The sequence below is a fragment of the Lycorma delicatula genome, chromosome 1 (assembly GCF_047948215.1).
Source record: "Lycorma delicatula isolate Av1 chromosome 1, ASM4794821v1, whole genome shotgun sequence".
Lineage (NCBI taxonomy): Eukaryota > Metazoa > Arthropoda > Insecta > Hemiptera > Fulgoridae > Lycorma > Lycorma delicatula.
Window position 1 is genome coordinate 272,865,095 of NC_134455.1, and position 27,235 is coordinate 272,892,329.

At 34.6% G+C, this 27,235-nt stretch overlaps 1 protein-coding gene across 12 annotated transcripts in view; it reads right to left on the minus strand.

The window, feature by feature from the left end:
* The window catches only part of l(2)10685 (5-methylcytosine rRNA methyltransferase l(2)10685), a 103,608-nt gene that overhangs the window by 19,889 nt on the left and 56,484 nt on the right, over positions 1-27,235 (minus strand). For all 12 annotated transcript variants that reach the window (XM_075377890.1, XM_075377840.1, XM_075377850.1 and 9 more), the window contains 3 exons: positions 24,976-25,268; positions 19,668-19,799; positions 14,336-14,472 (listed from right to left, as the gene is read on the minus strand). In XM_075377890.1, coding sequence (XP_075234005.1) covers positions 14,336-14,472; positions 19,668-19,799; positions 24,976-25,268 — 562 coding nt within the window. The remainder of the gene's footprint in view (positions 1-14,335; positions 14,473-19,667; positions 19,800-24,975; positions 25,269-27,235) is intronic.

A 27,235-nucleotide genomic window follows, 5' to 3' on the forward strand; every position in this document is an offset into this window, starting at 1 on the left:
ATAGGAAAATGGCGCGCCCAAAAGAAAACAAACAAAAATGGACAGAGACTCATCGATCTCTGCAGAAACCACAACCTAATGTCAAAATCCACATATTTCAAGAGGAACCCTCTAAAACTCAAAACTAAGAAACACCCCAACTACACTAAAGGAGAATGGCAACTAAACCATGTCTTCATGGACAAACACCAACACAAGGAGATCTAAAATGTAAAAGTCCTCCGAGGAATAGACAAAGGCTGAAATCTCTATGTAGTGAAAATTAAAATTAAATTTACTGCCAACAAAAGCAACAAAACCAAGCCCCTAAAACTAAAAGAATAATGGAATCTACCCAAAAAATCAAGAAATGAAAATCAAGAATGAAAATTATCAAAAAGTAAATGAAAAAATTACAATCATGGATAAACTCGAACATCTAGTCAACAACCTTAAACAAATCACAGAAGAATTAGCTCCAATAAAATCTTGTAAAAAACATCAATGGTGGAACAGCGAATGTGATAAAAAACTGGAAAAAAGATATGAAGCATGGCTATTTCACCAATCCCAGAAATCAGAAACATCATTCCAAAATCTAGTAAAACAAAGAAAAGAAACCACCCAAACCCTAAGGAGAATAAAAAGTCAACGCCATAAAGACACACTGAAGTCAATAAAAGATTTCAATAAAGCACAGTCGAGAGACTACTACAAAACCTTCAAAAATCAGCTCCAAAAATACAAATCCCCAACCCTACTGATAAAGAATAAAAACAGTAAACTGGGCCATAACAATACAGACAAACAGAAAACAGCTAAATATTTCAATAAACTCCTAAATTGCAAAGAATCAACAAAATTCCTAAACTTCAACACCAACACTCCAATAATAACAACACCACCAGAAAACATCAAATCTCCCACAATAAAAGAAGTCTACCAAGCACTGAGTATGATGAAGAATTACAAAGCAGTAGGAGATCAAGCTTTTTTAGAGATCTGGAAACATGCAGAAAGATCAGCAAAAATTGCCCTTCATCAACAGCTTGTCAACATCTGGATCAAAGAAGAACTACCAGAACACTGGACAACAACCCCATCCATTTGCTATACAAAAAAAAGGAGGCAAAACAGACCCTAACAATTACAAAGAAATCTCACTCCTAGACACAACATACAAAATTCTTTCAAAAATCATCCTCAAAAGGATTGGTCCTCAACTCAAGAAAGAACTAGGAGAATACCAGGGAGGTTTCAGACCCAGGAGGAGCTGTCCAGACCAGATCATGAGTCTCAAGCTAATAATAAATTACAACAGGAAAAGAAACAGACATGGTGATAACGTCTGTAGATTTCAAGAAAGCTTATGACTGCATATAAAGAGAATCCCTACTAAAAATTCTAAGACACCTTGGACTACATATCAAATTAATAAACATTATAAAACTAACCCTCACAAAGGTAAAATTCAGAGGCCAGCTCTCAGAACCTTTTGAGATCAAAATGGGACTGCACCAAGGTGATGGGCTCTCACTGCTATTATTCAACTGCGCTCTAGAAATGGTAATGAGGGAATGGCTCAAAAAATGCCTCCCAAACATAAAAATAGCCCAAAAAATCAAAACAAACTGTCCTGGATTTGCCAAAAACTTGGCACTGCTATCAAACATCAATAAAACTAAATCAAATTGCAAATAAAATTTGTTTCAAAATTTCATTCGAATAGACAGAAATTATGCCCTAAAAACCAACACAATTAAGAAAAGTAAACATAAAGTAAACATAAACAAAAATAGTAACCCAATTTAAATACCTTGGAGAAACAGTAACAAACAACCTAAACAAAAAACGTAGATCCAAATAAGAAGAAACAAACTAGCTAAAGCTCGAAGATTAACCTGGTACACTTACAATAAAAAATACCTATCATTAAACACAAAAATAAGACACTACAACACAGTTATAAAACCAGATGCCACTTATGCAGCAGAAACACTCTTCCACCTGAACGAATAATCAAAGACAGACAGACTCCAGAAAATCAAAAGAAGAATCGGAAGAACCTGCATCAATAAATAGTACCAGAAAGACAGGCAGTGGGAAATTTTGCACAACAAAGTGGTGTACAAAGAGTTAGAACCCATCAGTGATACTATGCGTAAGAGCAGACTAGGATTCTTTGAACATATCATGAAGATAAAAGATTCAAGACTTCTGAAACAGCTAGTACAGTATAATCTTTACTTGAAAAACACCAAGACAAGAGGCAGATGGATCAAAGAAATAAGAGGGGATCTGAAGGAGATTGGCCTTACTCCAGTAAACACCACCGATAAGATAATATTAAATAAGAAAATCAAGAACAAAAACACTTGCAAGAAAAAACTCACAACACAAACATTTTCAACAATAGAAAGGGCACAAAGATCAGAACATATGAAAAAGTACTGAGAAGACTGCAAGGCCCCAACAATTCCATCAAAGAGACTTGGATAATGGACTGATTAAAACAATCCTAAGCAGTCATAAAAGAAAATAATAATAAACATAACATTTTAAACAAGGAACTGATAGCAATTTAAACTCTTGTAACAAGCCTCCTCTATGAATCATGAGACCTTGCCGTCGGTGAGGGGGCTTGAGTGCTCAGGGATACAGAGTAGCTGGACCGAAGGTGCAACCATATCGGAGAGGTATCTGTTGAGAGCCAGACTAAGGAATGATTCCTGAAAGAGGGCAGCAGCTCTTTCAGTAGTTGTTAGGGGCGTGAGTCAGGACGACTTAAACGGCCGTATCAACATCACTCAGTCCTCTGAGTACTGCGCAGCTGAAAGCAATGGAAAACTACAGCTGCTTTTTTTCCAAGAAAATGTGGCTCTGCATTTTCACATAGCAATAATGGAGGCGCCTTCCTTGGTAAAATATTCTGGAGGTAAAATAGTCCCCCGTTCGGATCTCCGGGTGGGGACTACTAAGGAAGGGGTCACCAGAAAATTAAAAAATAACATTCTACGAGTCGGAGCGTGGAATGTTAGAAGCTTGAAAAAGGTTGGTAGGCTAGAAAATTTAAAAAGGGAAATGGGTAGGACAAATGTGGATATAGTAGGAATTAGTGAGGTTCGGTGGGAAGAGGAAGGCGACTTTTGGTCAGGTGATTTTAGAGTAATTAACTCAGCGTCAAATAATGGGCAGGCAGGAGTAGGTTTCGTGATGAACAAGAAGATAGGGAGGAGAGTGGAGTATTTCAAAACGCATAGCGATAGAATCATTGTAATAAGGATAAAATCAAAACCTAAACCGACAACGATTGTTAACGTCTATATGCCTACAAGCGCCCATGATGATGATGAGGTAGAGTGTGTATACGAAGAGATTGATGAAGCAATTAAACATGTAAAAGGAGATGAAAAATTAATAATAGTTGGAGATTGGAATGCAAGCATTGGAAAAGGCAAGGAAGGAAATATAGTGGGTGAATACGGGCTGGGCAAAAGGAATGAAAGAGGGGACTGACTTACAGAGTTTTGCACGAAGTATAATTTAGTAATTGCCAACACCCAATTTAAAAATCATAATAGAAGAATATACACTTGGAAAAAGCCAGGCGATACTGCAAGGTATCAGATAGATTATATCATGGTTAAGCAAAGATTTAGAAATCAACTCGTTGACTGCAAAACTTACCCTGGAGCAGACATTGATAGCGACCATAATTTGGTGATAATGAAATGTAGATTGGGTTTAAAAACCTGAAGAAAAGGTGTCAGATAATCGGTGGAATTTAGAGAAGCTTGAGGAAGGAATGTAGAAAATATAAGAATGCTAGTGATAAAGAAAGTAAAAGGAACTATCGGCAATTAAGAAATGCTATAAACAGGAAGTGCAAACTGGCGAAAGAAGAGTGGATTAAAGAAAAGTGTTCAGAAGTGGAAAGAGAAATGAACATTGGTAAAATAGACAAAGCATACAGGAAAGTTAAGAAAAATTTTGGGGTACATAAATTAAAATCGAATAATGTGTTAAACAAAGATGGTACACCAATATATAATACAAAAGAAAAAGTCGATAGATGGGTGGAATATATTGAAGAGTTATACGGAGGAAATGAATTAGAAAATGATGTTATAGAGGAAGAAGAGGAAGTTGAGGAGGATGAAATGGGAGAAACAATACTAAGATCTGAATTTAAGAGAGCATTAAAAGATTTAAATGGCAGAAAGGCTCCTTGAATAAACGGAATACCTGTAGAATTACTGTGCAGTGCAGGTGAGGAAGTGATTGATAGATTATACAAACTGGTGTGTAATATTTATGAAAAAGGGGAATTTCCGTCAGACTTCAAAAAAAGTGTTATAGTCATGATACCAAAGAAAGCAGGGGCAGATAAATGTGAAGAATACAGAACAATTAGTTTAACTAGTCATGCATCAAAAATCTTAACTAGAATTCTATACAGAAGAATTGAGAGGAGAGTGGAAGAAGTGTTAGGAGAAGACCAATTTGGTTTCAGGAAAAGTATAGGGACAAGGGAAGCAATTTTAGGCCTCAGGTTACTAGTAGAAGGAAGATTAAAGAAAAACAAACCAACATACTTGGCGTTTATAGACCTAGAAAAGGCATTCGATAACATAGACTGGAATAAAATGTTCACCATTTTAAAAAAATTAGGGTTCAAATACAGAGTTAGAAGAACAATTGCTAACATGTACAGGAACCAAACAGCAACAGTAATAATTGAAGAACATAATAAAGAAGCCGTAATAAGAAAGGGAGTCCGACAAGGATGTTCCCTATCTCCGTTACTTTTTAATCTTTACATGGAACTAGCAGTTAATGATATTAAAGAACAATTTAGATTCGGAATAAGAGTACAAGGTGAAAAGATAAAGATGCTACGATTTGCTGATGATATTGTAATTGTAGCTGAGAGTAAAAAAGATTTAGAAGAAACAATGAATGGCATGAATGAAGTCCTATGCAAGTATTACCGCATGAAAATAAACAAGAAAAAATGAAAGTACTGAAATATAGTAAAAATAACGAAGATGGACCACTGAATGTAAAAATAGGAAGAGACAAGATTATGGAGGAAGAAGAATTTTGTTATTTGGGAAGTAGAATTACTAAAGATGGACGAAGCAGGAGGGATATAAAATGCCGAATAGCACAAGTGAAACGAGCCTTCAGTAAGAAATATGATTTGTTTACATCAAAAATTAATTTAAATGTCAGGATAAGATTTTTGAAAGTATATGTTTGGAGTGTTGCTTTATATGGAAGTGAAACTTGGACAATCGGAGTATCTGAGAAGAAAAGATTAGAAGCTTTTGAAATGTGGTGCTATAGGAGAATGTTAAAAATCAGATAGGTGGATAAAGTGACAAATGAAGAGGTATTGCGGCAAATAGATGAAGAAAGAAGCATTTGGAAAAAATATAGTTAAAAGAAGAGACAGACTTATAGGCCACATACTAAGGCATCCTGGAATAGCCGCTTTAATATTGGAAGGACAGGTAGAAGGAAAAAATTGTGTAGGCAAGCCATGTTTGGAATATGTAAAACAAATTGTTAGGGATGTAGGATGTAGAGGGTATACTGAAATGAAACGACTAGCTCTAGATAGGGAATCTTGGAGAGCTGCATCAAACCAGTCAAATGACTGAAGACAAAAAAAAAGTTGTAACAAGAAATAACTTGCTTCTGTTCAAACCATTGTTAGAACTTTTTTTTTGTATGTGAATAATTTAAACGTTCATTATCTGTGAAGAGTGATTCAGTAGGGTTCTTGATATGCTTCATAGTCATATTCAACTGATCAAATACTGAAAAACGTTCATAGATACACAAATTTGGAGTAATGGCCAATAAAAAAAGATTTTTTCCACTATTTTTCCTCAGAAAATAAAACAATTACATACTACATTCTACAATCATGATTTGAACAATAATAAAGTATTTTTTTATTATAATTTACTGTAAATAATAAATAAGTGGTCCAAATTTCAGAAATTTTTTTTCAGAAATTCCTTAAAAATACTGTAATAAGTGACAAAAAACAAAAACTGTAACCTAATTCTGTACTAATTCTTTAAAAAATCTTCTAATTGAACAAGACATAAACAAAAAAAGGCTCTAGTTTAAATAGTTGTAAGAGAAATATCAAAGTTAGTACAATTTGCTAATATTTCTTCATCAGTGTTACAGTCATCAACACACTTGTGTTTACTTTTCTCATGTTTCAGTAAATCATCATTGCCATTAAAAAATAAAAATTTTTAGTGTGTGCATCAACTCAAAAATCATGAGAACAGACAATTCACAATATCATCCTTTGCCAAGTCTACCCCAGAGATTTCAAGAACTGTTCTCAATTAATTAAGTCATACAATTTAAATTATCAGATGTTCTGCTCCTAATAGGTGCCAAAGAATTCTCTAAGGAGCACAAAACTAAGTGTGCACATGTAATGTCTTTACTAATGCCAACCAAACATTGGAGGAGGGTGATGAGTTTTTTAAGACATATTCTTATTAGTGATGATATTTGGGTGATTCATGCAATTCCTTAAACAATAAGATAGCATTACAGCAGAGGCTCAAAGATCACTAAATTAGCAAAAATAGAAGCACAAGATATAAACTCACAAGATCAGTGCTAGCTTTTTGGGCTAAAAATTAAGTTTTGTTAGCTGAATTTTTATAGCAAGTCGCAACAGATGCAATGCAATAGCATTGTGTATGGTGTTACATATTGTGGCTTATTGTTCTGTACTATCTACTAATCCTACTTATTAATGGGGAGAAAAAGAAATTCTTCAATGGAAAAAAGATTTCAATTAAAAACTACTTTCTTATGAAAATGCTTCTACTATCAACTACTAATATTAAATAGTAATTTCTCCATGAACTTTACTATTTCATATCATGACTTTTTTCCCTGTTTAGCCTCTGGGAATAACCATCAGGTATTACTTCCAGAGGATGAATGAAGATGATATGTGTGAGTATAAGTGAAGTGTAGTGAACTGTAGCTCCCAACACCATAAGGGGAAGACACCCACCTTGTGACATTACCGGTCTCCACACCACTCCCTCCATTCCAAGCCCTGAGGGGCTTTACCGGAGGTCGTCTTTAGACCTCTAACTGATTACATATCATAGTCATCAGCCAGCCCTCAGTCAGGATGTCACCAATGTAAATGCCTCAGTAGACATTTGGATTAGTAAAGTACTAATCAAATTTCACCTTCATGTAGGCCTCAAACAAACACCTTCACATACAACCTAACATGATTCACTCAAACTAACTGATTGTAACTGCGGAAGCGTGAATCAGCACCTAGTCCAGATTTGACAGCACCGTTTGTGACTGTGAATGTCTCCTCAGAAAATGAACGAGTTTAAAGTTAAATCAGTACTACACTCATACCAATCAAAACTGTCTTTCACAACATAGAGATTCAGACCTACACCCTTAAGTCAACCAATTTAGGTCACCTAACAAGGGGAACGCACCCCACTCCGTTCCGCGCAAGAGCCGGGGACAAACACCGCACCCCGACCCCGTCCAATCATGGTGTCTCGTGTGGCATTATTAAGTCACGATCACGGCCGCCACCAGCGAAGGGAAGCCAACCACCGGTCGCACGGGTTAACATACCCCGGCGGCGCGGCCACCCCCACCGGCGGAAGCCCCAAAGCGAATCACAAATAATACGAATATAACCGTGGCACGATGCCAATGCGCCTACCTCCAACCAATCCAATGCCTAAGCCGGAACCCTAGCTACCTGGGATCCTATCACGATCGAGTACCACGATTAAACTTCCTCTGCAGATCGACACACTGCAATGGCGCGAAGAAAACCAACCACCATAGACCACTCCTCGCGGATCGTCCAGTTAATACGGAAATCCAGAAAAGAATGTATTCTCTCAAGTTCCCTAACAGCTCGTGAACGTTCGACCTCGTATCGGGGGTAGATGTTGAGGACGTGGTCCACTGTATCACCTGTCCTACAATCCGAGCATTGACTCGAATCCATCAAACGAAACCTAGCCAAACTCACCCGAAAGGCACCATGCCCGGAGACAAACTGTGTGATATATCGATCGGGGGAGACCCATCCAATCGCACCTAAATCAGACACTATGGGAAATATACCATGTGTATAGCGACCTGTGGGGAATTCGTCCCACCTGACCTGCCAAGACGCAAGGCCCCGCTCTTCAATCTTCTGCTTTCGTTCTGACGTAATAGGTTATTTACCTTGGAAATGAAGCGTTCCTTACGCTCATTGGCCAAGATATCTATTGGTTTGACTCCGGCTATAACACATATGCATCCCGCGAGACTGTTCTATAACAGCCAGCAAGAGGAGTCGCTGGGCCCGTAGCAATATGTCCGCGGAATACCTAAAAGCCATGCGGTGAGCCCAGACAGGCGCAGCATACAGCATAATACCTTCGCAACTCCCGTTAAAGCCCATTAGTGCCATGAAGGGGGGGGGGGGGTGGCGGCCGGAAGCGTCACAAGGCTGGTGTCTTTCCCCTACAGAGATGGGATGACATCTTTGTAAAGGATAAGCATGGTACGGTAATCAACCCCCAATCGGGATGAATGACTCTACGGATTCCATAAAAAGCATCAGCGGCCTTTTTTGCTACATACTGAACCGAAAATTCTCATCATGGATAACACTCAGGTATTTTTGAGTCGTAACGTACCGAATGGGGAGACCAGCCATTCCGGCCTGGATTCATCAGTTCGCCCCTTAAGCATCAGTTCGCCCAATCGCCCCTTAAGCATCATCATTGTGGGTTTCTCTGGGCTGAAAATCATCTTATGTTGGAGACTCCACAATCGGAGTGTCTCACAAGCACGAGCAGCTCGGAACTCTACCTCGTTACGCGAATCCCCTTCAATCAGTAGCAGCGCGTAGTTAGTAAACGACGACACGACAACCACATGGCAAATCCAATGTCAACATCGAATTGAATTCTATGATCCAAAGAAGGGGACTCAGAACACTGCCTGAGGGCATCCTTTAGTTAAGTTCTTACGAAACTTCGAGCCGTTGTCACGAAGGGAAACGGTTCGATGGCTGAAATAACTTGAAAGCACTTCTAGTTCATTTTGTATACACTTACGTTTCTGCATCTGAAACAGGGCAGAGGGCCACCATAAGTTGTTAAATGCCCCGGATATGTCCAGGAAAATCCCTAATATATATTTACATGGACTAGAGGAAGCTATATCCATCACCTTTAGTTTGACATCCTCAGTGCTCTTGCCCGGTCGGAAACCATACTGGTTATCCATTAGCAAATGATCAGTGGCCAATCTAACATTAATATGCAAATATAGGACCTTCTCAAAAACCTTGTTAATCACGGGCAACAGCGTTAGTGGCAGTAAGAAGAACTAACAGTAAGATCTTTGTCGCCACCTTTGAACATCAACACTAAGTCTCTACGCTTCCAACATGTGCGATTACCGCAAGCGAGTCTTGTCGCTTGCGGTTGTCGCTTGTCGATCGGGATCCCCCTCTCGCTGCGCAGCCTTTCTGAGTCGGTTCACAGACTGCTTCATTGCTGTCAGATTCCGAGATTACCAACCTGATACATGTTCCAGGCATGTACCTCTAGGAATGATGGCTTCAGCCGCCGCCACCACCGCAGAGGAGAAAATTTCTACCAGGACATCTAATAGCAGGCCGCCAAGGTCTCGAGAAAAAATCTCCAGTATGGACTCCCACAAAACGGATTATTTCGGCCATTCCACCCTCCTATGCAGGAGGGTGGAATGGCCGAAATACCCTAAATCTAAGTCTGCCTGCAGACGTAAATTTTGAAAGAGCCCAAACTTACCTCAAAGACTCCATGATGTTTCTGGGTATCACGCCTACCCGGTTTAAAGACCAACCTGCAGTCCCACCAGAAGGTGGCTTCATCCCAATCAGTGTTCTATTCCTAATGAGGGACAAGACATCTTCGTCGGCCAGGTTACGGTCAATATCATAGACTATAATACGGCGCCTACGCGTTCTTCGGATCTATTTTCACATTCAATCGTTTAACCGTCGTGGAATCTCTAATTGCCTGAATGGTCTCTGTATCATCCACCATCACAACTAATCCCTTGCTGGTCTCTTTAATGTTCCTGATTTTAAGACCTTTCCGGTTACCCCAAAGGACAACCTGGAGGTCTTTCTTCAGCTGACTGCTGGACATAGTCGAGCCCTCCACCCTATTAACAAATGCAACCTCAAGATTCTTAGAGGACTGGCTCGTTTCATGTCTGCCCCTGACTACCTCAGCATACCTACACAGTTACATTGGGGCTAGGCCGGTTTCTGAGCTACAGTTATTTCTTTAGGCCTTGAGGTAAGATTTTGGAAACCCTTGATGAGAGCTGTGAAAGCCACTCGGAAGAATTCGAGCCGAGGCAGTAATCTCCTCTTGGTAGCTGCACTAGTACATTTGGGGTTTGTTAAATAAGAAGACAAACCACCCAGTTCCGCCAAAACATCATGGGCCAACAGAGCAGAGCTGCCAGGCCTGCCCCTTGCTTACAAAAACTCTTCAATAAGTGGGTTCATACCCTTCCGGGTCGTCATTCCTATGTCTATTTCAGAACTATCGTTGTCAGAAACAGTGTTTGAGGAGATTGAAGGAAAAAGCTCTGGCCCCCTCTTCTAGCTAGGCTTTTTACCTACCTCACTAACATCTGTCATGGTTGGAGATGCCCAGACCTAACAGTATACGAACAAAATGCTCGCTGTATTCCTTGTATTTAGAGATATTGGGCACAAACGTGACGACTATCTGGAGCGAGTCACAGGCAGCCAGAGACCTTCTGTATTCTCCTGTCACTCTTTGCACCTTTTCGCCACTACTGGATCAAATGTGTGAAATCAAAGATCAACACACAGTTACAGATTACAGCCCCCGCTGTAAAAGAGTGTGAGCACAACTAAGAGTAAAGGCCCCTTTGCTTGTAACAGGGACTTGCGATCAGGAGTCATTGCAACTCTCTTCGCTGCAATGAGGCAAAAAGCTTGAACAAATCGTGCGCCAAATCCTCTGAATCCCTGTGAAAAGGGTATGAATCATCTTAACAACAAAGATGCAACACCATTGTAACAGTTCTCAGACAGCAAGATTCTGAAACTGGGGAAGGTACACACTTGACCACCAGCTCAAAAATAGCACTGAAAAGACTTTATACAACGCAGATCTCTGCTCGTGAAAAGAGACCAGAGGTTGTGTAGCAGTGCTGTGCTGAGTATTAAATAAGTTATGATTCCTGGTCAAAACTTAATGACCAACTTTTCATAGCTTTAATAAAGTTTTGATGCTCTGGAAGGTTCAAAAATGATTCCCATACTCCAGTTTTGGCCAGTGAGCATCATCCAAATTTGTTTCAAAATGTGACTTGCTAATTAATTTGAATAGTTAGCATAGCCATGAACAGTATACATTTTAATTCACATAACCTGTTTATCTTAGGTAGTTTCTATTTGTGTTACCATCAGCCTTTTATTTATTTGATCCTCTGAATTTAGGAGGTATTCAAACTAAAGACTCATGGTAAATGAAAGGGGTAAATGAACCCATGATATCAATTTTAGATGTTGATGTCATCAAACTTCCTGACATTCAGGCTTTGCAGAATACACGACAGGTCAAATGGTGAAGGAAACAGGGAAGTACTAACATAGAACTAACACAGGAAATGGGAAAGCATCAATTTCAAAAGTTGTTATAGCCTCCCCCTTAAAACATGACCCAAATAAGCCAGCTTCCTGCACTTAATAGTTGTCAGGAGCTCTTGTCCAACCCTGGCTCTTCTCTAAACTTCTTCATTAGACTTCCATTCTGTCCATGGGATGCAAAACATTCTTCTATGGAGCCACATTTTAAATGCTTCCACTTGCTTTATGGTTGCTACTTTCAATATCCAGACCTCACAACCATACATCAACATAGGCCAAATGTAACATTTGAGCATTCTTTGACTAAACTTCAAATTCATATTCTTTTCACAAAACATGGGCTTCATTCTAAGAAAATTTTCTCTAGCTATTCTTTGTTTCACCTCTTTATCAGAATCCAGCTGGTTGGTGATGTAGCAGTCCAAATACTTAAGGAAGTAACTCTTCTACCTGATGACTACTGACGTACAGACTAGTGTCAGGGTGTTATTCACAGCTGAATGCAATGAATTTGGTCTTTGATGAGTTAAAATTTAAACCCATCTTCAATCCTGCTAGATTGTTCAATTCAGCAAAAGTTGAAGATGTTCAAGTTTATCACTTAAGATGACGGTATCATCAGCATATCTAATTGTATTGATATAACCTCTTCGTTTACTCTTACCTCAATATGTTGTCCATGTAAAGCTTCATTAAAGACTTTGTACAAGTACAGATTGAATAGTAGGGACAAGAGAATATAACCCCATCATATACCTCACTGAATATCACATTCTGTATTTGTTTTGTCTCCAAATCTTACTTTCACCCTTTGCCACCAATACAAATTCTTAATAATTTGGATGTCTCTTTTGTCAGTAATTATGTTCTGTAGCACTTCTACATGATTGTCATGTTTAACTTTATAAAATGCCCCGTAACCAATAAAACATATGAAGATATCTCTTTGTTAAGGTAAAGCGTGCATCACATGGACCCAGACAATTTCTAAAACTAAACTGTGAACAATCAAGACTTTCTTCACACTTTCACTAATCCTGCCATAGATAATATGAAGGAAGACTTTCAATGTGTAACTCATTAGACTAATCAGACAATAATCCCCTGCAGTATTTGGCTCTTTTTGTTTTTTTGGATATGGTAATGAAAAGAGACTTTAGCCAATTCTCCAGGATGACTTCTGTTGAGTACATCAAATTGAAAAGTTTTACCAACAATTGTATACTGTCAACTTCAAACACTTTAAGAATTCCATGTTTATGTTGTCTGGCCTAACTGCCTTTCTTGTTTTACCTAATTTAACAGCGTGTTCTGCTTCCTTCACCAGTTTACCCTAAGCATAGAGACTTCTTAAATTCCAGGTTGCAACATAAATTTCAAACTTAAATATGTTAAAATGCAATACAGTTCCCAGCTCGGCAATATTCAAGGATTCACTCCCAAAGATCTGAGTGAGAAAATTGAAACTCCAGAACATTTTACGTTGAAACCTGCCATACTGATATTCCTGGGATATCATTACAATCATTAATGTGGTGGTAACCCCATTGCCTTCCATATTCCAATGCCATTGATCAATAAGTGATTCTTCTACCTTTTGAGGCAATTTTTTCCCCCAAGGACAACAGAGTGCCCTAACCTATATTCACTAATCCACTCTCAAGAGACTGTTGGCACTTAGTAAAGGGATCTTGTTATTCCAGAAGATATTTCCTGACAATATATACCAGAAGATATTCCTTGCAATCGTTAGCCACTTGCATGTATTCTTCTAACATGGTTAACATCTATATATGCAACCACTGCCACTCTACACAGGAAGGTGCTAGAATTTACTCTTTATTGAAAATAAGATCTTAAGTTATTTCCTAGATCCTCAGGTTCTTTTGAGAGGCTCTTAACGTTACCAAGGGAAAAATCTGTTATTGGGTTGAAGTAGTACCAGAAAGCCAGCCAGTGGATCTCAAGAAAAAAATCATGGTGGCAAAGGTTAAGAAGATTCATCTTCTCTTCTTGAAAAATGAGGATATGGTAGTGATAAATTATTAATGTTTGGCCAATACATGTAAAAGATAACAAAAACAAGAAAAAAATGTTAATCATAAAAGTATACTATCACTAATTTTACATTATTTTCATAAAAATTTAGTAACTAAATTAGAGAAGATTAATGCCATTAATCCTCTCTAATTTAAGTTTTTAGAAGAAACTCCATGAGACTAAATACAAAGTGCAGCATTTAAATTATTGTACAGATTTACAAATGATAATGGTTGCAACTTATTAATTATTAGAAAAACCTAGCAATTAGTTTAATAATAATAAACTAGTGAGTTATATATTCTTTTTTAAGAAAATAAATTCTAACGGCATGTGTGGTTGTAGCTCAAGCAACATGCCTTGAATTTCAAATTTGGAAGTTCGTAAGTTTGAGAAAATTTTGGCTAAGTATTAGGCTATTTCAGGTTAAATAGGACAAAGTTATTAACAATTTCTATTAATAATTTTTACTAATTACCAGTATTTCCTTTTTCTTTATCAGACATTTCTTTTCAAAAATGATCACCATTTTCAAAATTTTATTATGTCCAATGATAAATTAGCTAGCAAATATTACAAATTAAAAATTTTGTGTACCTTGTTAAATAAATCTGTCTCATCAATAAAACGTCCATCTCTCATAGTAAATTTTACTTGTTTAAGATTATAAAAGTAATCTTTCAAAACTCGTTTTAATCTTTCACTTCTGGAAGAGTCATTGCAAACCAAAAGATCTGTAAATAAAATGAATAAATACAATAAATATAATATTTAAATACAATAAATGAATAATATTTTGATCAGTACAAATCAATATATTATACAAAATAGATCATGAATGTATAGGTACTATTTTATGCATACAAAAAGAACTTGGCTCAGCATTTACCTGAAAAGATTAAGGAAAACTGTAATAAAACTTTGATCAGGGTATTATCAAAAATATACAATTAACAACAAAATTAAAAAATAGAGATGGTTAAAGCACACATTAATATATCAAAATAAGTTATTTCTAATAGGTGAAATAATAATAAAATAAGTATGTGAATATACTAAATAAATAAAATCAGTAGAAAAAAAATTGGAAGGCATTATGGAAATTATTATGCATGTATTTATTATTTATACACATAAAAAGAAGATTCAAAAAATTAAAGGTTTTTTGTTATATTAATATTAAGAACTCATTGAATAAGCAATAAAAAAGAAAACCTCTTCTCTTTTATAGTTTGTTTTCTGTTAAAGAAAGTATTTTATTAAATCGGTGGAAAGATCATTAAAATGGGTCTGTAATTATTTATTAAAAATAGCAATAGAAGTACAACAAGCTCCTTTCTCATGTACCAAAGTTCAGTACTGAGTTGTTCCGAAAGTTCTTTAATTAAGTTTCATATAAGGATAATTTAATACATTTTTACAAAAGGTAAATTAACACATAAATATAAATACATTATAAATATAAACTCATGGGCAATTTTTAATTTGATAAATAACATTCCAGATGATTAATAAATATTAGACAAATTAATAAAAAAACGTTTAATAAAATAATGTCATTTATTTAAAAATATATCCTTAGTTATGAAAAAACAATAAACTATTTCACAAGTAAATGAAATATGTCAGAATATTCTTACAACTGAAAACATGTCAAATTAATTTTCTTTGTTTTTGAAAAATTCATGTGATACTGAGGATTCAGGGTTTTCTTGATTTTAAAAATATTGCTTGATATTTCTGCTGCTGCTTTGTGATAACTGTATTGTTCATGCACATAAAAACTACACAATTACCAAAAAGGTCTTTAAAATAAACTACTGGTACTTTGAATAAGTGACCTAAACCAATATGTTTGCAGTAGACCTCCATTATGTTGTTAAACAGAAAATATTTACAAAAATATTCTTTTATAAATTAGAAAACAAAACTCATTTAAAAAAATCTAAATACATTGGCTAGCATACTTAATAATCTATATCATATCTTTCCTAATGTAATCAATTGTAAATGTATTAATAATTATTTTATTTACCCTGTTAAAGAATTGACACATACAAAAAAACAAGTGATAGTAGTTCAAAACACAAGTAGTTCAATAACATAAGTAATTAAAATAAAATAAGTAAAGTTAGTGTATTTGTATCAAATGATCATTTGTAATGAATTAGACTTTGATATGGTATTTATGCGTTGTACATATAACTGGCATGTTCTACTTAATAATTTACTTCTTTTTTTTTGTTTTCAGTCATTTAACTGGTTTGATCCAGCTCTCCAAGATTCCCTATCTATGCCAGTCGTTTCATTTCAGTATACCCCCTACATCCTATCCCGAACAATTTGCTTTACATATTCCAAATGTTGCCTGCCTGCACAAATTTTCCCTTCTATCTCTCCCTCCAATATTAAAGCGACTATTCCAGGATGCCTTAATATGTGGCCTCTAAGTCTGTCTCTTCTATATTTTTCCAAATGCTTCTTTCTTCATCAATTTGCTGCAACACTTCTTCATTTGTCACTTTATCCACCCATCTGATTTTTAACATTCTACTATAGCACCACATTTCAAAAGCTTCTAATCTTTTCTTCTCAGGTACTCTGATCATTCAAGTTTCACTTCCATATAGAGCTATCCTCCAAACATGTACTTCCAAAAATGTTCTCCTGATTCTTAAATTAATTTTTGATGTAAGCAAATTATATTTCTGAATGAAGGCTTGTTTTACCTGTGCTATTCAGCATTTTATATCGCTCCTGCTTTGTCCATATTTAGTAATTCTGCTTCCCAAATAACAAAATTCTTCTGCCTCATTAATCTTTTCTCTTCCTAACTTTATATTCAGTGGTTCATCTACATTATTTCTGCTATGTTTCATTACTTTCATTTTGTTATTGTTTATTTTCATGCAGGAGTTCTTGCATAGAACTTCATCCATGCCGTTCATTGTTTCTTCTAAATTTTTTTTACTCTCAGCTAGAATTACTATAGCATCAGCAAATTGAAATCTTTTCAGCTTGTACTGTTACTCCGGAATTGTTCTTTAACATCATTAACTGCTAGTTCTATGTAAAGATTAAAAAGTAACAGGGACAGGGAAAATCCTTGTCGAACTACCTTTTTTGTTATGGAGTCTTTCATGTGTTCTTCAACTATTACTGTTGCTGTTTAGTTTCTGTAAGTATTAGCAATTGTACTTCTATCTCTGTACTTGAACCTAATTTTTTTTAAATGCTGAATATTTTATTCCAGTCTACATTATCGAATGCCTTTTCTAGGTCTATAAATGCCAAGTATGTTGGTTTGTTTTTCTTTAATCTTCCTTCTTCTATTAATCTGGGCACTAAAATTGCTTCCCTTGTCCCTATACTTTTCCTGAAACCAAATTGGTCTTCTCCAAACACTTCTTCCATTTTTCTCTCAATTCTTCTGTGCAGAATTCTAGTTAAGATTTTTGATGCATGACTAGTTAAGCTAATTGTTCTGTATTCTTCACATTTATCTGTTCCTGCTTTCTTTGGTATCATGACTATAACACTCTTTTCGAAGTCTGACGGAACTTCCCTTTTTTCGTAAATATTACATACCACTTTGTATGATCTATCTATCGCTTCCTCACCTGCACTGTGCAGTAATTCTACAGATATTCTGTCTATTCCAGGAGCCTTTCTGCATTCAAATTGTTTAATGCTCTCCTAAATTAGATCTCAGTATTGTTTCTCCCCTTTCATCCTCTTTGACTTCCTTTTATTCCCCTGTAACACCATTTTCTAATTCATTTCCTCCATATAACTCTTCAATATATTCCACCCTCCTATCGACCTTTCCATTCGTATAATAAATCGGTGTACCATCCTTGTTTAACATATTATTCAATTTTAATTTATGTACCCCAAAATTTTCCTTAACTTTCCTGTGTGCTCCATCTATTTTACCAATGTTCATTTCTGTTTCCACTTCTGAACACTTTTCTTTAATCTACTTCTCTTTCGCTAGTTTGCACTTCCTGTTTATAGTATTTCTTAATTGTCGATAGTTCCTTTTACTTTCTTCACCACTAGTATTCTTATATTTTCTATGGTCATTGATCAACTGCAATATATCCTCTGATATCCAAGGTTTTCTACCAGTTCTCTTTGTTCTGCCTAAGTTTTCTTCTGCTAATTTAAGAAATTCTTTATAATATTCTCCAATTCTTCTTCGACAATTTCTACCTTATCTTTTTTACTCAGACCTCTTACGATATCCTCCTCAAAAATCTTCTTTACCTACTCTTCTTCAAGCTTCTCTAAATTCCACCAATTCATCTGACACCTTTTCTTTAGGATTTTAAACCCCAATCTACATTTCATTATCACTAAATTATGGTCGCTATCAATATCTGCTCCAGGGTAAGCTTTGCAATCAATGAGTTGATTTCTAAATTTTGCTAAACCTTGATATAATCTATCTGAAACCTTGCAGTATCACCTGGCCTTTTCCATGTGTATATTCTTCTATTATGATTTTTAAAATGGGTGTTGGCAATTACTAAATTATACTTCGTGCAGAACTCTACAAGTCAACCCCTCTGTTATTCCTTTTGCCCGGCCCATATTCACCCACAATATTTCCTTCCTTGCCTTTTCCAGTGCTTGCATTCCAATCTCCAACTATTATTACATTTTCATCCCCTTTTATGTCTTTAATTGCTTCATCAATTTCTTCGTATACACACTCTTCTACCTCATCATCATCATCATGGGCGCTTGTAGGCATATAGATGTTAACAATTGTTTTCGGTTTAGGTTTTGATTTTATCCTTATTACAATGATTCTATCGCTATGCATTTTGAAATACTCCACTCTCTTCCCTATCTTCTTGTTCATTACAAAACCTACTCCTACCTGCCCGTTGTTTGAAACTGAGTTAATTGTTCTAATATCATCTGACCAAAAGTCGTTTTCCTCTTCCCACTGAACCTCGCTACTACATGCACATTTAATTTATTCATTTCCCTCTTTAAATTTTCTAACCTACCAGCCTTTTTTAGATTTCTAACATTCCACGTTCCAAGTCATAGAATGTTATTTTTTAATTTTCTGGTGACCCCTTCCTTAGTAGTCCCCACCTGGAGATCCAAAAAGGGGACTAATTTACCTCCGGAATATTTTATCAAGGAAGTTGCCTTAATCTTTGTTACTACAGAAAGTTACACTTTCTTGGAAAAAAAGCAGTTGTAGTTTTCCATTGCTTTCAGCTGTGCAGTACTCAGAAGATTGAGTGATGTTGATATGGGCATTTAATTCGTCCTGACCTACGCCCTTAACAACTACTGAAAGAGCTGCTGGTCTCTTTCAGGAATCATTCCTTAATCTGGTTCTCAACAGATACCTCTCCGCTATGGTTGCATCAGAGTAGTCCAGCTACTCTGTATCATTTAGCACTCAAGCCCCCTCACCATCGGCCAGATCTCATGATTCATAGAGGGAGATTTACTTATGTACTTTATTTTTGTGCAATGCTTTACAAAAATTGATTCTATTGTTGTATATGGTGTTAATATTTATGTTCTTTACATCAATGGCCAAGCTCTGATAAAATCTTTTGATTCAAAAGTATACTTGGAAGTGAGCAGTTTACAATTTCTTCTTATCATATATATTTACAGCAACAAAAAACCATCAAGACATGAACTGGATATTTAATATTTTTTTACTCGATTCTTAGCCAATTTAGCAATAACATACAGTGATGGATTGTGAGTTAATTGTAAAATACATGAAAAGAGCCACCTTAAGATGCTAGATAAATATTACCAATTCTGTACAGAGGTAAGTTAATGAAGTCTCTGTGAAATAAAGGATGTTTATCACCTTACAAAAATAATAAATAAATTAAAAAAAGTATATTTATTAAAAAAATATATATCAAGTAAACTTTTTAACCTGGATAAAGAGTCTGTAATGCAATAATACTCTTTCCACCAGGAGCAGCACACATATCTAAAACTCTATCTCCTGGAGCAAGGTTTAATGCCAGTACAGGCAACAAACTGCTTGCATTCATCAAATAGTAATCTGTGAAAAAAGAACAATTCATTTTTTTTATTCCTGCAATTAAAAAAGTATTTATATATAACTGAACTGCTCATTATTTTCATTTATACATTATATTTCATCAATCAAAATCTTACATCTACAATTTTGTTCTGATTGTTGATAATTAACTGTCCAAATGATAAGTAGAAACTCACTCAAGAATTTGGGTAAAACATTACTCAAAAAATAGAAAATATTGAAGTGTAAAAGGCTAATAATTATTATTGAACTCTCAATTCACTTTTCCACTCATTTGTATACAGTACTAAGCAATATATTAGTGGATAACAGTATATACTGCAAAACTGATAATCTTCAGTAGATAAAAATAAACTAATAACTGTTATGGCACACACACACACACACACACACACACACACACACACACACACACAGAGAGAGAGAGAGAGAGAGAGAGAGAGAGAGAGAGAGAGAGAGAAAGAGAGAGAGTGAGAGAGAGAGAGAGAGAGAGAGAAAAATTATTACATCAGCAGCAGCCACAGTTGGAGAAATCTTGAACAAACTCAGTTAAGTGAGACATGAATTTTTCTTAGTTTCTCATTTAAAACATCTAACATCCAAATGAGATGAATTTTACTTGATTAAATTATCAGCTGATCATTTGTAAACTGATAGATATGCCCCAAGATCATAGAGAACAAAGTTTCCTATTGAAAAAAACTACTTTCAAGCAGTACTTAAAAGTTCAGTTTTTTACAACAAGTCCTAGATGAGAAACCCAAATAGTAAATTAAGTATTTTGAACTAAACTTATTTATATAAATCTGATATCATGAGTATAGTATCTTCTTGTGGCCAACAGGTCACTGCAAAATGATGTTTTTCAAAACTACCTATCATCCATAATTTAATTAAGATATTTATTGTTGTTTTTAGAAACTATAAATATTAATTGTGTTTTATATAATTTGATATTATTTTTCCATTATACAATTAATTCCTCCTACACTGTTTCAAAAATCAGTTCTGTTGCAAGCAATATTGAATTTATTTTGAAATGGTAGCAAGTCATAATTTATTCTTAATAATTCACCAAATAAAAATAAAGCACAACAATATAGTAAAGTAAATAAATTAAACTTATTTGATAAATAAATAGTTTTTCCTATTGCAATAATTTTGTTATTACTAGTTATAATAATGAGCCAGACAAAATCATATCATATATATATATATATATATATATATATGTTTATAGTAAAATCGATTAACCACTTGTAATATTACTATCTCTAGGATAATGTAAACAGTACAGACTTTTCTGGACAAACACTTGCTTTGTCAGGTTATATGTATGAACAAAAAATATCAAGGCTGCTTTCACATAATCTTTTATTGTATATCCCATTTTTTAACAAGCAGAAACAAGAGTCAATTTTCCTACAGCTTTTGAAGTTCTATAACGGGACCACCAATATGTGAAATTGTGGTTTGTGAAAAATATATCACAAAAAATTTTCATGTAGAAATCTATATTTAGTGAATGATACACATTTTTATTTAAGCTTTTTTTTTTCTTCAGTCAGCGCTTCAAGATTCCTTATCTAGTGCCAGTCATTTCATTTCGGTATACCTCCTACATCCTACATCCCTAACAATTTGTTTTACATATTCCAACTACTGTTACCCAGCTGCACAACTTTTCCCCATCTACCTGTCCCTCCTACATCAAAGTGACTATTCCAAGATGCCTTAATTTTAATTTTAATTTAGCGACATTTTTCCAAATGCTTCTTTTTTGATCAATTTTCTGCAACACCTCTTGTCACTTTATCTACCCATCTGATTTTTAACATTCTCCTATAGCACTACATTTCAAAAGCTTCTAATCTTTTTCTCTCTGATACTCTAATCGTCTGAGTTTCACTTCTATATAGGACTATGCTCCAAACATGTACTTCCAAAAATGTTCTCCTGATTCTTAAATTAATTTTTGATGTAAGCAAATTATATTTCTTACTGAAGGGTCGTTTCGCTTGTGCTATTCAGCATTTTATATGCCTCCTGCTTCGTCCATCTTTAGCAATTCTGCTTCCCAAATATCAAAATTCATCTACCACCACAGTCTTTTCTCATCCAATTTTTATATTCAGTAGTCCATCTACTTTATTTCTACTACATTTCATTACTTTCATTTTGTTCTTGTTTATTTTGATGTGGTAGTTTTTGCATAGGACTTCATCCACAGCATTAATTGTTCTTCTAAATCTTTTTTACTTACAGCTAGAATTACTATATCATCAACAAATCATAGCATCTTTATCTTTTCACCTTGTACTTTTACTCCAGATCTAAACTCTTCTTTAACATCATTTACTGCTAGTTCTATATAAAGCTTAAAAAATAATGGGGATATAGAACATCCTTGTCTGACTCTCTTTTTTATTACTGCTTCTTTCTTACGCTCTTTGATTATTACTGTTGCAGTTTGGTTCCTGTACATGTTAGCAATTCTTCTTCTATCTCTATACTTGAACCCTAATTTTTTTAAATACTAAACATTTTATTCCAAACTATGTTATCAAATGTCTTTTCTAAATCTAAAAATGACATGAATGTTGGTTTGTTCTTCTTTAATCTTCCTTCTACTATTGATCTGAGCACTAAAATTGCTTCCCTTACACCTACACTTTTCCTAAAACCAAATTGGTTTTCTCCTAACAATTCTTCCACTCTCCTCTCAATACTTCTGTACAGAATTCTAGTTAACATTTTTTTATGGATGAGTAGTTAAGCTAATTGTTCTTAGTCTTCACATGTTTCTGTTTTCTTTGATATTAAGAAAATAAAATTCTTTTTAAAGTCTGACAGAACGTCTCTTTTTTCATAAATATTACACACCAGTTTGTTTAATTTATCTATCACTTACTCATCTGCACTGCGCAGTAATTCTGCAGGTATCCCGGCTATCCCAGGATTCTTTCTCTCATTCAAATCCTTTAATGCTCTATTAAATTCAGATCTCAGTATTGTATCTCCCTTTGCATCCTCTTCTTCCTCCATAACACCAGTTTCTGATTAATTTCCTCCATATAACTCTTCAATATATTCCACCCACCTATCAACCTTTTCTTTCATATTATAAATTGGTGTACCATCTTCATTTAACACATTATTAGATTTTAACTTATGTACCACAAAATTCTCCTAACTTTCCTGCATGCTCCATATATTTTACCGATGATCATTTCTCTTTCCACTTCTGAACACTTTTCTTTAATCCAATCTTCTTTCACTAATTTGCAATTCCTGTTTAAAGTATTTCTTAATTGTCAAAAGGTCCTTGTACCTTCTTCATCACTAGTATTCTTATACTTTCTATACTCAGCCATCAGCTGTGATATATCTTCAGATATCCAAGGCTTTCTACCAGTTCGCCTAAGTTCGCTTCTGCTGATTCAAGAATTTTCTTTTTAACATTCACCCATTCTCTTCTATATTTTCTATCTTATCTTTTATACTCAGACTTCTTGCAATGTCCTTCTCAAGAATCTTCTTTACTACCTCTTTTTCAAGCTTCTCCAAATTCCACCAATTCATCTGACACCTTTTCTTTAGGTTTTTAAACTCCAATCTACATTTCATTACCACTAAATTACGGTCTCTATCAATCTCTGTTCCTGGATATGCTTTGCAGTTGATGAGTTTATTTCTAAATCTTTGTTTAACCATTATATAATCTGTTTAATACCTAGCAGTATCACCCAGCTTTTTCCATGTGTATATTCTTCTACTATGTTTTTTAAACTGGATGTTGGCAATTACTAACTTATACTTTGTGCAAATAAGTTGGTCCATTTTTTCATTTCTTTTTCCCAGCCCATATTCATAGACAATATTTCCTTCCTTGCCTTTTCTGATGCTTGCATTCCAGTCTCCAACTATTATTAAATTTTCATCCCCTTTTATGTGTTTAATTGCTTAGTCAATTTTTTTGTATTCACACTCTACATCATCATCATGGGCAATTGTAGGCACATAGATGTTAACCACTGTTGGCTTAGTTTTTGATTTTATCCTAATTACAATGATTCTATTGCTAAGCTTTTGGAAATACTGTTCTTTCTTCCCTATATTTTGATAATTACAAAACCGACTTTTGCCGGCCCTTTATTTGATGGTAAGTTAATTATTCTAAAATCACCAGACCACAGGTTGTTTTCCTCTTCCCACTGAACCTCGCTAATTCACACTACATCTGCATTTAACATACCTGTTTCCCTCTTTAAATTTTCTAACTTACCAACCTTTTTTAGACTTTAACATTCCACGCTCTGACTCATAAAATGTTATTTTTTAATTTACTGGTGACCCTCTCCTTGGCAGTCCCCACCTGGAGATCTGAAGGGGGAACTAGTTTACCTGTGGAATATTTTACAAAGGAAGGTACATCCATCTTTGTTACAAGAAAATGCAGAGAGCTACATTTTCTTGGGAAAAAAACAGCTGTAGTTTTCCATTGCTTTCTGCTGTGCAATACTCAGAAGATTGAATGATGTTGATATGGCCATTTAAATTTTCCTGACCTATGCCTGTAATAGTACTGAAAGAGCTGCTGCCCTATTTTAGGAATCATTCCTTAGTCTGACTCTCAGCAGATAACACTCTGATATGGTTGCATCGTTGGTCCAGCTCTCTGTATCACTGTGCACTCAAGCTCCCTCACCACCAGCAAGGAATCATGATTCAGAGAGGGGGTATTTATACTTATTCATCATAATCAATTATTTTACGACAGATAAATTTTTCAGCTAATATCTACAAGGAATTTTGTAGTTATTATTAAATCAAAATCAAAATTCCAACTATTAAAATTAATTACTAGTACTATTGTATGAATGCTAAGTGCTGTAATCGTACCAGTTTTAAGTATCCTTGCTTGAGTCAACTCACTTCTAAAACCGAACAACTATTCAGTGAATAATAAGGATTGCACAGCAGGTTCACTAGGGAAAATGATAAATGGGGTGGTTTCCCTACTGCCTTCTTCATTCACTAAACAATTCGTTTAAAAAACTGCCTACAAATTTTTTATTTTTATATATATATATTTTTTTAATTTTAATTTGAAGTGATGAAAGATAGTAATCAAAATTGTAATGATGAAAAGAAATACTTTATATTAACTACTTACTAAATACTCCAGTTGACCCTCTTTGTGGTTCTTGAAAACTACTCACATTACTTGTTTCAAAACTATAAACTTGCAAATGTTCTGGAAAATTTAAATCATCTTCATGTGCAACATCAATTGGAACTTTTAAATATTTCTCATAATAAGAGTAATGTTCAGATTCTGAAACCCAATCCTCCCTTCCTTTCAATTTTGAAGTAGGAATAAAATCATACAGTGCTGTAGTAGATAGCCCACTTTTAGAGTCTATTTGTCGTGACCAATCTATACTATTATCATTACAGAGAAATTCTCTACAAAAAAAAAAATAATAATAATAATAATTAACAGTTAAAAGTAATGAGCAGTTACTTTACTTAATTTAATACACAGAATAAAAAATGTTATATTATAAGATGCATCAGCATATTGCAATGGATCCAATTTTTTTTTCATAGAAAAGACATGTATCATTAGGCAGTGTTACATGACTGTAAAGTGCCACTGTTTATACCAAGTTTCCTGAGTAAGCAATGAAAAGTTTACAACTAAAAAAAAAATTTAAAGATAATGAATTTCCTGATAGTTTTTAGTTTTTGACATTTTTAATTAAGTAAAAATAATAACAAATGAAAATGTTAGTAATGTATATAAATGTGATCAATCTATAACACTTATTTCTAAATAAAACATTTCATTTTTACAATTCCATCTTAATAAGTAATGTTATCCATATAATTAATGTATCCATAGTAAGAAATTACACATGTAGTAAATATTTCTTTCTAACTATAATAATAATATTTTATTTCATACAATTGTATTTTATTGAATATCATTTTCAATAATAATAAAAAATGAATCATTAAATATAATATAAGGGAACAGAACTCCCCAGCTGTGAGGGCTTTCAATTATTTTCAATCTTATTTATTTTTTTATAATATAAAACTATATTACCAAGTTTATCATTACTACAGTAAACTAGAAATAATCATAATCTAATTTCAATTGGAAATAGAAGATAAAATCAAAACCTAAACCGACAACGACTGTTAACATCTATATGCCTACAAGCGCCCATGATGATGATGATGAGGTAGAGTGTGTATACAAAAAAATTGACGAAGCAATTAAGAACATAAAAAAGGATGAAAATTTAATAATAGTTGGAGATTGGAATGCAAGCATTGGAAAAGGCAAGGAAGGAAATATAATGAGTGAATACGGGCTGGGCAAAAGAAATGGTCAAAAAGAAAGGAGGGACCGACTTATAGAGTTTTGCATTAAGTATAATTTAGTAATTGCCAACACCCAGTTTAAAAATCATAATAGAAGAATATATACATGGAAAAAGCCAGGTGATACTGCAAGGTATCAGATAGATTTTATCATGGTTAAGCAAAGTTAGAAATCAACTCATCGACTACAAAGCTTACCCTGTAGCAGGCATTGATAGCGACCATAATTTAGTGATAATGAAATGTTAATTGGGGTATAAAAACCTGAAGAAAAGGTGTCAGATGAATCAGTGGAATTTAGAGAAGCTTGAGGAAGAGGAGGTAAAGAAGATTTTTGAGGAGGACATCGTAAGAGGTCTGAGTAAATAAAGATAAGGTAGAAAATGTAGAAGAAGAATTGGAGAATATTATAAAGAATTTCTTAAATTAGCAGAAGAAAACTTAGGCAGAACAAAGAGAACTGGTAGAAAACCTTGGATATCAGAGGATATATTGCAGTTGATGGATGAACATAGAAAATATAAGAATACTAGTGGTGAAGAAAGTAAAAGGAACTATCAACAATTAAGAAATACTATAAACAGGAAGTGCAAACTAGCGAGAGAGAAGTAGATTAAAGAAAAGTGCTCAGAAGTGGAAAGAGAAATGAACATTGGTAAAATAGATGGAGCATACAGGAAAGTTAAGGAAAATTTTGGGGTACATAAATTAAAATCGAATAATATGTTAAACAAAGATGGTACACCGATTTATTATACGAATGGAAAGGTTGATAGGAGGGCGGAATATATTGAAGAGTTATATGGAAGAAATGAATTAGAAAATGATGTTATAGAGGAAGAAGAGGAAGTTGAGGAGGATGAAATGGGAGTAACAATACTGAGATCTGAATTTAAGAGAGTATTAAAAGATTTGAACTGTAGAAAGGCCCCTGAAATAGAGAGAATACCTGTAGAATTACTGTGCAGTACAGGTGAGGAAGCGATTGATAGATTATAAAAACTGGTGTTTAATGTTTATGAAAAAGGGGAAGTTCCATC